This window comes from Polypterus senegalus, chromosome 5 (assembly GCF_016835505.1).
Source record: "Polypterus senegalus isolate Bchr_013 chromosome 5, ASM1683550v1, whole genome shotgun sequence".
Lineage (NCBI taxonomy): Eukaryota > Metazoa > Chordata > Cladistia > Polypteriformes > Polypteridae > Polypterus > Polypterus senegalus.
This window is the reverse complement of record NC_053158.1, coordinates 196,774,996-196,787,362: the sequence shown is the minus strand read 5'-3', so window position 1 is coordinate 196,787,362 and position 12,367 is coordinate 196,774,996. Positions and strand designations below refer to the sequence as shown.

Sequence of the window (12,367 nt, the reverse complement as noted above, 5' to 3'; positions counted from 1 at the left end):
GTCCTTTGTTACAACAACAATGGTATTCATTTGAATAGCACATTTTCATGCAACTGATGTAGCTTTAATTGCTTTACTAGATGTTAAAGTTGTAATTACATGACAAGAAAGACCGAATTTAAATTAGGTAAGACAAAATTCATAACTAGTATGCAAAAATACAAATACATACTTATATAAGACATACATAATTAAGAGAGAGTCCTTGTTAATGTGTTTATTACTGTTTATTTGCATTTTACTTTAATGATGGCAAATTGTTATGTAATGGTGACAATTCCAATGTACTAATTGCTCATCTTCCTTTCATGGTGTTATATATTTGTATGCCTGAATAGCACAGCTAGTTTCTAATGTACAACTTTTGAAATAGTGTACAGCTGTATAATCTGAATTTCTTTAGTACATTTCTATAAAATACATTACAGACACAAAATTAGCATACCATATATGCTCAAATAGAGGCCCCCGGCATTTATTTGCAAAACTAGCCTAGGCTCCCGGCGCTTAATAGAGAGAGGCTGCTATTAGAGACCGGCCATTATTAACAAAAACCTTCAGAACGCCATATTTTTTAGCACGTGTCGGTACAGGTAGGTACACAAAAATATCAGCTAATATTATAAACAGCTACTTCATTTGAATTTCACATGCTGCATAGGGCTGTTAAAGATAAATTGCAATGTCTGTCTGTACCTTTCGCTGCTATTCGTCGTCCAAATCCGCAATGAGAAGAAAATTCCATTTTAGCGGATCTGAAGATGTGCAGGCTTTCTTAGTTACTCTCCCCTCTGCCTAAAGCGTAGATTTCATAATCCAGGGCCTTGCAGGTCCAAAATAAATAAATGCGTCCCGGGTCCGACGACCTAGGCTAATCTCTTTGACAGCGAAAACGATAAGGAATGTGCAGCTAGTTAAAAGTGATAAATCTTCACGGAGACTCTTCATAGCAAAACACATTTGTACCACTCTCTGTTTATCACTATATAACGACCGTATTTTGGTCAACCCAGCACGAAAATGAAGCAGTTTTAGAAACCGGTATATCCGTATTTCTTATATATGCAATGTGTCTATAAAGATACAGACGCTTACAATGTACGCTAGTAGGAAAATATCAAAGATCCGGCTACTGTTAGAGACCGCCTACTATTTGGCCACGTCCCATCTGAAGCCCAGTGCTTATTAGAGACCGGGGTAATAAGAAACTCGGCGTTTATTAGAGCATATACGGCACAGAATTTTTAAACAGAAAAATAAGGAATTTATTGATTAACAAGAATTTAATTTGTATTAAAGCTCGTCACAATGAAAACCTACAGCCACTGAGATTAAATGAGTTGTTGGGACAGCTTAGCTAAACAAGCGAGCTTAATGGACTGAATGGTCTCCTTTTGTTTGTAAAATTTCTTATTTTCTTCAGGTGTTGATCACAATTTTTTTTTTAAATCTACTTGTGGGACACTTAGTAGCTGATGTCCTATTCTATCTTGCACTTTCCTGCTCTGTGTTCAACACCATTGTACTCTCTAACCTGGTGCTAAAGCTCAGAGATGTTGGTCTGAGCAGCGCTATCTCTGACTGTGTGTTTGACTTCCTGATAAATGGACACTATTAAGTAAGAATTGGTAACAATGACTCCATAATGCTGTTCATTAAGATTGGCATTCTGCAAGGCTGCTGCCTCAGCCCACTGCTATATAGTGTATTCACCTGTGGCTATGCATCAAAGCATGAGGGCACCAGCATCATCAGATTTGCAGATGACACCACTGTGATTGATCTCTTCAGTGACAATGATGAGGCTGCCTGCAGGAGGGAGGTAGAAGATCTGATTGTATGGTGCCATAACAACAACCTCTCCCTGAATGTCAACAAAACAAAGGAAGTCACTGTTCACTTCAGAAAGCACAAACAAAGTCACTTTCCACTTTACATCAATGACTTTCCCCTTCCAGACAGTTCACAGCTTCAGGTCCCTGGGTGTCCATATCACCAGCTTGCCTTTCGTGATCAGTCAATGCCACCTGCATAGTCAAAAAGGCTCAGCTATGGCTTTTTTCATGAGGAGGCTTAATATCTTTGGAGAAAGGCAGAATAGAAATCAAAAGTAAAAAATACATATATATATATATATATATAGTAAAAGGCGCTATATAGCACCCGACCCGGCACAGACCACGCAGAGGCACGTGTATAAAACACACAGGCTTTATTCTTTTCTTCCCCCGTGGGCGCACGTCTTCCCGTGACCCACAGGCAATACACAGTTCCAAAGCACAAAACTATAACCAACCCTTTCTGGCACCACCACTCCTCCCAGGCATCCAGGATGTCTCTGTACATTGCTGCAGTCATCTTTCCCTTTATCCTGACTAGTCTCCCAGTTCCTGCCGCTGAAAAACATCCCCACAGCATGATGTTGCCACCACCATGCTTCACTGTACGGATGGTATTGGCCTGGTGATGAGCGGTGTCTGGTTTCCTCCAAACATGACGCCTGGCGTTCACACCAAAGAGTTCAATCTTTGTCTCATCAGAGAATTTTGTTTCTCATGGTCTGAGAGTCCTTCAGGTGCCTTTTGGCAAACTCTAGGTGGGCTGCCATGTGTCTTTTACTAAGGAGTGGCTTCCGTCTGGCCACTCTACCATACAGGCCTGATTGGTGGATTGCTGTAGAGATAGTTGTCCTTCTGGAAGGTTCTCCACTCTCCACAGAGGACCTATGGAGCTTTAACAGAGTGACCATTGGGTTCTCGGTCACCTCCCTGACTAAGGCCCTTCTCCCCCAATCGCTCAGTTTAGATGGCCGGCTAGCTCTAGTAAGAGTCCTGGTGGTTTCGAACTTCTTCCACTTATGGATGATGATGGAGGCCACTGTGCTCATTGGGACCTTCAAAGCAGCAGAAATTTTTCTGTAACCTTCCCGGATTTGTGCCTTGAGGCAATCCTGTGTCGGACATCTACAGACAATTCCTTTGACTTCATGCTTGGTTTGTGCTCTGACATGAACTGTCTTTTCCAAATCATGTCCGATCAACTGAATTTACCACAGGTGGACTCCAGTTAAGCTGCAGAAACATCTCAAGGATGATCAGGGGAAACAGAATGCACCTGAGCTCAATTTGGAGCTTCATGGCAAAGGCTGTGAATACTTATGTACATGTGCTTTCCCGTTTTTTTTATTTTTAATAAATTTGCAAAAACATCAAGTAAACTTTTTTCATGTTGTCATTATGGGGTGTCGTGTGTAGAATTCTGAGGAAAAAAATTAATTTAATCCATTTTGAAATAAGGCTGTAACATAAAATGTGGAAAAAGTGATGCGCTGTGAATACTTTATGGATGCACTGTATGTATATATAAATATCTATATATATATATATATATATATATATATATATAAAATCCACATATAGCTGCTTGATTTTTATTAAAACATGCTAACACACTTGCTTTTGTAAATTTTTCATTGATCCCAAAACACAGAAAGTGGGAAATAACAGCTCACTTTATTAGGCTAGGAGTCCAATTAAGAACAGAAGTTGGTTAGGACAAAAACCTGCACCCCCAGGGGTGGTCCCTAGGATTGAGTTTGGGAACCACTGTGCTACTGGAAGAGATTCTCCCCCCAGGCCAGAAGGACACTGTGCTCCCAGTAATATAATCCTACTAGCCCTTCACTGTGTACTGTACCCAACTGCTGGTTTTGTGTATTTTTACTGTACATTACTTTTTTAACTTTTATCTTATTTGCTGTATTTATTTATCTATGTTGTTTTTTCTTCTGTTATTCTTATTTGTTTACTGTATTTATTTATACATCATTGCACCTGTGACACAAAAATGTCACTATGCAGTGTATGTGACAATGAAAACCTGTAATCTAATCTAACCTACCTTGATGTTAATCTTTAGGTTGTAGACTCGAACAAGGTGGACTTTTGCGTCCCATTAAAATGCACATGCTATATATACAATTATAATTTAAAATAATTTCATTTTTTTCATGTCAAAATTGCACTTGTGTTACCCCTGTAAAAATATTATATTTTATAGTTTTTTTTTAGTTTTATGCAATACTTTCTTGTTCAGTTAATCTTAGATCTTAACAAACTTTTTTCCTTCTTTTTCCTCTTTGTCTTTTCACACTTCTATGTGGGGTCGATGTGCTTGATCAACCTTCTCCATACAGCTTGGTCTTACACCTTCTCCTCAGTCGGACCCTCTTCCTTCAGATCTTCTTTTGTTCTTCCCCTATACTTCCATTCCCATCCCTCTTTTGCCCACATATTCATTGTCTCTCCTTATCACATGTCCATACCACTTCAGCCTCCTTTCCGGTACTTTCTTAGATATTTCTCCCACTTTAGTTGTACCTCTGATTATCTGATTTCTTCTTCTGTCCTTCTTTGCAATTCCACACATCCACCTGCAACATCCAACTTCTTCTCCTGTGCTGCCTTTACTTTCCATGTCTCCACTCCATATATTACTGGTGGTCTTACCGCTACCTTAAAAAACCTTACTTTTAACCTTCACCTTCATTCTTCTATCACACAATACTCCTGATATCTTCTTCCAATTGTTCCATTCACACTGCACTGTATGGGTGATCTCAGCATCTAATAATTCTTATCTGTTAGATCAAATATAAAAGCAGTTTTGATGAAATCAGTTTCAAAAGTTAATATAGAAATGTGTAAGTCCTTTAGAGATGAAAAATTTGAAAGAATATTTTGTGATTTCTTTCTTTTTTTGCAATGTATTGTAATTTGAGTTTGTCGTTTTTAACACTTTTGAGAAATAAAAATGTGATAAAGCAAATTTGCTGTTACATAAGCCAAATATGGTGCTGAATTGATAAGTCTGTCTTTGGTTGCACGTACCATAATGTGGTACCTAAACTTTAATTGTTTTTTTCGATTCTTTCGGATAGGTTTTCAGTAATAGTTATTTTGGAATTTGTTTAAATGGATGTGATTAATCCATTTATTAATATAAATATTAATATTTATATGTTTATTTTTTATTTTATAAAATGTTATTTTTTTTTGTTTTTCAGCCACTGGTGTGCAGTATGTTATTCATCGATACAAGCAAGTGTTATCAACTTTCAACAAAAAGAAAAGCATGAGCGGAGCTTTTCGGCATTATGGTATTGATAGAAACACCATAGCCAATACTGCACCGATAGCAGAACTGCATCTTGCCGCTAAGGAAATGCTGGGTGTGGTTGGACTGTTCAATCCACGAGAAGAAACTCTGGTGAAATATGCACAAAAATGTGCCAATCTCATAGAAAGTGATGAGAACTTATCCCGTAAAATTGAGTTAATGAAAGCTACTGGAGAACTGTTACCCATAACAGCCAAAAAACCCAAAATGCACTGTATGATGTAAAGCAGAAGAAAAGGATTATTGAAATCTGTAAGACTATCCCTTTATGCATCTACAGTATACATTTTTTAGACGTTTTGAAACAAAGGAGGAGAAGAAATTGAAAGACTTTATGACTTTTATTTCTTTCCCCTAATGTCTATCTTTTTTGTCCCTTTAACTTTACATAATGCCTTTCTTGGGAACATAGTATTGTTGAAAAGAACCACCAGCTCAAAAAGCAGAAAAGCGGATTTATTAAAGAAATTAATTTTAATATGGTTTCATATCACCTAATGAGATAATGTAGAATAGTCATGGATGGCCCCACAGTCCACATTTTTTTATCATGTTAAATAATGAAAGAACAATGATTGTGAGTATTAAACAGTTTTTCTGAAGAAAACACCTAAGCATGCCTTCTTTTAGCATTTTAAGTACTCATCCCATATTTGATTAAATATATCTGAATTTTTCTTTGTTTTGTTTTTTTAGAAAGCAGTGGGGCATGATTTAATTCTCACATTGAACAGGTGCATTTGAAATGACAAAGGATTGTATTTGAATCCTGTTTCCTGTTGTATTTTTAAGAAATTCAGTCTTACATTCACACTATTCTGAAATGGCATGAAGTAAGTGTTTTATATTAATGTATAACTGTAGATACCTTTAAGGACACTAGTGGTCATAGATCTGTGTAAATATTTTTGTCTGTCCTTAAATTGTATTATGAACTTTAAAAAGTGTTGTGTTAATGAATATTGTTGCTACTGGAGCAAGTGAAATAACACTCATAATAATCAACTTTAGCAGTTATGTCATAAGGAATAATAACTAGGGAATGTGCAATTGGCCAGATAAGACACACTACATATATCATAAAAAATGAAAATGCCAGGATTACTTACTTAGCATATCATTACTTGCAAATCCCAGCTGTACTGGTTTATTTTCCTGCTGTGTCTATTCCAGTCTTTTACCAATTTGTAGCCAAAATCTGTACTTTAGATTGAATGTGTTTGTGTGTGTGTATGCGTGTTTATTTTATTCGAATGGTTCCCATGGGACATTGTTTTATTGTGTATAATTACATTTTGTAAGGAAGCAACAAGTTGCTTTTTTTGTCATTTTCATGAAAAGTGTTACTAAATTATGTGCGTTTGCACAATTTATTACAACATTTTCCATTTACTGTGAGGATTATATTTTAATTTTTTTTTATGTTTATTTTTCTAGAAGTATGACTCATAATTTTATAACTAATTCAGTAATAGTTAAAAGATCAGTTCTTATAACAAGTACGCTGATTTTTTCTTCTATATGTGTTACTCTTACACTTTTTATTACATTATGTAAAAAACATTTTAGTTGGCTTTTTATATGATGTAATAAAATATCAAACCGCACAGTTCAAATTTCTGTCATTGACATTGTTTTGCAGTGGCAATAAAGTATGTGAATATTTTGGAGTTACTTGATTTTTCTGCATTGGTTGATCTGAAAATGTGATCTGATCTTCATCTAAGTCACAATATGCTTAAACTGACACACTAACAATGTTAATCTTTCATGTCTTTGTTGAATACACCTATCAAACTTTTCAACAGTGGATTTAGTAGCCTCCTTTGACATGAGTTACCCCCACTCCATTGGGTTAAAGCAGGTGTGCCCACACTTTTTCAGCTTGTGAGCTACTTTTGAAATGACGAGGTCAAAATGATCTACCTACATTAAAAATTATATATATATATATATATATATATATATATATATATATAGGGCGCACGGTGGCGCAGTGGTAGCGCTGCTGCCTCGCAGTTAGGAGATCCGGGTTCGCTTTCCGGGTCCTCCCTGCGTGGAGTTTGCATGTTCTCCCCGTGTCTGCGTGGGTTTCCTCCGGGCGCTCCGGTTTCCTCCCACAATCCAAAGACATGCAGGTTATGTGGATTGGCAATTCTAAATTGGCCCTAGTGTGTGCTTGGTGTGTGGGTGTGTTTGTATGTGTCCTGCGGTGGGTTGGCACCCTGCCCAGGATTGGTTCCTGCCTTGTGCCCTGTGTTGGCTGGGATTCGCTCCGGCAGACCCCTGTGACCCTGTATTCGGATTCAGCGGGTTAGAAAATGGATGGATGGATATATATGTGTGTATATATATATATATATATATATATATATATATATAAATACATATACATATATATATATATATATGTATATGTGTGTGTATAGTACTGTGTGAAGTACTAGACCCATATTGTTTTGAAAAACTCATCACAGACTTCAAAGGACTTTGTTGGATAGTTATCTTATACAAAGATTTTGACCATACATTGTTCTTCTCTCTCTTGTTAAATTAATCTTAGTCTCAATGAACCTATTAATTTTTTACATTTAAGATTTTTCCTTTAAAGATTTACCAATGTTGTTTCTTGGCCTAGTGTGTGGATATAAACACAGGAAACTTCAGTTTCTCTATTACATCTTGCCTGAAGAAGGGGCCTGAGTTGCCTCGAAAGCTTGCATATTGTAATCTTTTTAGTTAGCCAACAAAAGGTGTCATTTCGCTTAGATTTTCTCTATATACTCTGAGTATCAGAGGTGGGTAGTAATGAGTTACATTTACTTGAGTAACTTTTTAAAAAAATTGTACTTCTAAGAGTAGTTTTACTACACCATACTTTTTACTTTTACTTGAGTATATTTGTGAAGAAGAAACGCTACTCTTACTCCGCTACATTGGGCAACACTCGAATCGTTACTTTTTTTCATTAGATAAAGTCTGACAGACAATTTTCAATCTGCTCTGTGTAGCGGATGCTGTCAAGTTGCGCACACGCCTTCCATTGCGTCTCCAGCTCTGACACGAGGTTTTGGATGTTCCCCAAATCAAGGTGCTGCACCTTTGAGGACAGATGTTGCATTTTTCGTTTGAAAGCATTAACTGAGCTAATCATATTGACTATTGGTTTTCTTTTTTCCTTGCAGCTGTAAATTAAGCTTATTCAACATGTTGGTCAGAGTGGAAAAAAATTGGCAAGTCTAGCGGCCATTGATCATTATTAAGTTGCTTGTATTCTGCATGTTTAATGACAAGGAGAAACTCCTTTTTCTCCAGCCAGGGGTCTTGAAATCTCAGCAGGAATTTCTTCCTAGCCATCTGCCTCGACGAAGGGCTCTTTTATCATCTCTCCATCTTGGAACGACTTCTTATGCTTAGTGATCGAGTGACTTACCCAGAACGATGCTTCGGTGTGTCTGCCTTTGCTTTTGAATCCAGCCGAGTGAAAAATGACAGCTGTCCGATTAACTGCGATTTTAGTTCCCTCTCCTTTCTCTTTCTCAGATCGCTTTTCGGAAGGAAGTCAGTTTCAGTAGTTTTATGAACAGTTCGAAAGTGCCTTTCCACATTTTCCTTCTTTGGAATAGCAATGATAAATTGACAGATCAGACAAACGCACTTCGATTGTGACATTATGAGAGAAAAAAATCCTCTTCCAATTCCACATCCAGCCCATAAACAACAATTTGTTTTTAAATCCCTTATTTAGTCGATATAAATTGGAAGGCTAACTAGATCACTTAGATAGCTGGGGTTTTGCAGTAGCTTGCGCATTTGATCGTGCGTGCTGGATGACCAGCGTGTTAGAAGAAAAAGAGATCTCAGACTGGCCGCTCTGTATGTCAATCAAGTGGCAAATGCCATATGGAGGATATATGATTACATGAGTAACATTTAAAAAAAAATTTTTTTGGAAGCAACGCGATCTACCTGCTCTACCTTTCCAATCTACTGGTCAATCGCAATTGATGCATTGGGCACCCCTAGGTTAAAGTGTGAGCCCTAACTGGGCCGTTCCAAAAGGTAAATTTTATTTTTTTGAAGCTTTTCTGTTTCAGTGTTTATTTTGGTATTTTTTGGTACACTGTATTAATCACTGAGGGAAAATTGTCTTTTCACATGATGTTTAGGGACATTGATTTGTTGCATCACCCAACCTCTGCTGAGCTTGAACTGGCAGACGTGTCAGGGCGTTGTTCTGTAGGGTACCTTAAAAAAACTGGGGATTCATTTTCCTGCTCAATGATGGAAAGCTGTCCAAGCCCCAAGGCTTAGACATCATGATGCTCCCTCCAACATACTTCAACATTGGTTGCAGTGCCCTTGTTGCGCCATACATAATGCTTTATCAGCATCAGTTTTATCATTCCGCAGAACATTTTCCCAGTATCATTGTGAAGTTTCAGGCATGCAGCAGTGTTTTTTTTTTTTCCTATGGAAAGTAGTAGTTTCTTTCTTGGTGTCCTGCAATGGACACCATGCATGTTTTTGCATATGGTACACTCATGAAGAGAGATATTAACCTGTAACAAGGATATCTTAAAGCCTTAGCTATTATTTTGGATTTTGGGTTTCATTCTGCGTTGTACCTTTCAAGTCGTCTTGGATGATGCCCACTACCAGAGACAGTAGTCACAGTATGAAATTGTCTAAATGTCAGTTAGTCATTACCCAACTCGCCATATACTAACACAGGGTTACGGAGGTCTGCTGGAACCAATCCCAGCAAGCATAGGGCGCAAGACACGAACAAATCCGGGGCAGGGCACACACACACCAGGGACAATTTAGGATCGCCAATGTACCTAACCCACATGTCTTTGGAGGAAACTGGAGCACCCAGAGGAAACCCACACAGACACGGGGAGAACATGCAAACTCCATGGGAAGTGAACCGAGAATATCTAAACTCTTTGAATCTACTTCACAACCCTTTAAGGCTTTATATAAATCACAGTTCTTGATCGTTGATGTTCTGAAATCTTTTTTTTTTTTTTCCAAGCCACGCTTCACATACACAGACGCTTCTTATGAACAGAAAACTCAAATTGTTTAAGTCTTTTTTTTTTTTTTTGTAGGTTAGGGTAGAACTAAACCACACCTTCACCCTCATTTCATTGGTTGGCCTTCATGTTTGTTAACTGCTGACTCCTAATAACTTGTATTAACGTCGTTAATCTTGCTGTTCACATGCATTTCCCTGAGAAATGTTTGAATGATGTATTCAATATATGCAAGACCAATGCAATAATTAGTACGTTATTAGTTAAAATAGGTTGTGTTTTCTTCATTATTGTAACATAGATGAAGATCAAATTGTATTTTAAGACCAACATATTCATAAATCAGTTTATTTCCAAAGGAGTTCACATACATTTTCTATGTGAATGTTGAATTGATGTATTCATTATGTACAAGACAAATACAATAATTTGTGTGTCATAAGTTAAAACTGGTTGTGCTTGTTCATTATTTTAACTTAGATGAAGATCACAGTATATTTTAAGACATATTTTTACCTAGTTATTTCCAAAGGGGTTCACATACTTTTTACATATGATTGAATGATATATTAAATATGTACAAGAGAAGTACAGTAATTTGTGTGTGATTAGTTAAAATGGATTATGATTTTTCATTATTTTAACGTAGATGGAGATCACACCGTATCATAAAACCAAATTATACTTCAATCCGGTTATTTCCAAAGGGATCCACGAATATTTTCCATGTGAATGTTTGAATGATGTTCTAAATATGTACAAGGTGAGAAGTTAAGCAAAATGACCCCTTTTATTGGCTAACTAGAAAGATTACAGGGTGGTCCAGATCTAATTATGCAAATCCAGATCGCCTGGATGACTTTGATTTATGTGGGGACGATTCCAGTTCAGCACAAAGACAATTCTTCATGTCGTCAGTTTGCACACTTCTCGATAGTCCAGGATTTTTCCGATGATTTTCTATGTAATAAACTTAATAAGTTATAGCGTAATGAAAATTGCATAATTAGATCTGGACCACCCTATACAATATGCAAGCTTGCAAGGCAACTCGGGCCCCTTCTTCAGGCGAGATGTAAGATCCCTTGTTGAGCTTCGATCTCAGCACAGGCATAACATGCACTTCAACAACAACAAGCAGCAAACCAAATTGAATGGCCTGTCATTTTCTAATCTGCTAAATCCAGACCTCTGTGGCAGAGTGTTGTATCCCAGCAAGCATTAGCAGCAAGTCAGGGACAAATCCTGGACAGGATGCCAGTCATTGCAGGGCAAATGAACACTCATGGGCACTCATTACGTCTCGCCTGAAGAAGGGGCCTGAGTTGCCTCGAAAATTGCATATTGTAATCTTTTTAGTTTGCCAATTAAAGGTGTCATTTTGCTTAACTTCTCATCCACATCTATAATGGCTAACACAGTACAAGACCCTAGTACTACAGTATGTACAAGGGAAATACAATAATTTGTGCGTTATTAGTTAAAACAAATTATGTTTGTTCATTATTGCAACTTAGATGAAGGTCGCACAGTAAATACAGGACAGAATTGTACATAAATTTGGTTATTTCTAAAGGGGTTCACATACTTTTTCCTTGCCACTGTTACTGTATATGTACTCCTCTCTTATATTCCTGCTGCTTCAGCTGCCTAATCAGCTTTTCCAGATAAGATCACAACTTTATAAATCAGAAGAATGGTTTCATGACAATCATTGATTTTTACGATAGCTGAAGTGTCTCAGTGTCCCAATCACTGTTTCCTTTTTGGACGTCAGCGCTTTCTCCTAAACTCTCAAAAAAAAAATATTGCTGTGTTTTTCGTTTTCTACATTGAATGCGCCTTTCTCACAATTTCCAGCAGATGCTTACCAAGCCACTTTTGCAACATTCTTCTGGATCATCAAGCTGTAAATTCTTTTTACATCCAGAAATATAAAATCTAAAAAAAAGGCTATGGAATTTTTGTGACCTTTTGTACTGTTCTTTATTTAAATAACCTTTAAATCTAATATGATGTTGTTTGAGTTTAAATATATACTTAATTCATACTAGTGTACATGGCAACTGAAGTCTAATGTGCAGTTTTGTCTGTATGGTTATAAAGTCCTAAAATGGAAGGATAGATATGGTGCGGTAGACTAAATA

The 12,367-nt window shown here is 37.1% G+C and overlaps 1 protein-coding gene across 2 annotated transcripts in view; it reads left to right on the top strand.

The window, feature by feature from the left end:
• LOC120529780 (coiled-coil domain-containing protein 106-like) overlaps nt 1–5,787 on the top strand; it is a 45,621-nt gene extending 39,834 nt beyond the window's left edge. For both annotated transcript variants that reach the window (XM_039753916.1, XM_039753917.1), the window contains exon 5: nt 5,066–5,787. In XM_039753916.1, coding sequence (XP_039609850.1) covers nt 5,066–5,403 — 338 coding nt within the window. In that variant the 3' untranslated portion in view covers nt 5,404–5,787. The remainder of the gene's footprint in view (nt 1–5,065) is intronic.
• Nucleotides 5,788–12,367: the final 6,580 nt, after the last annotated feature.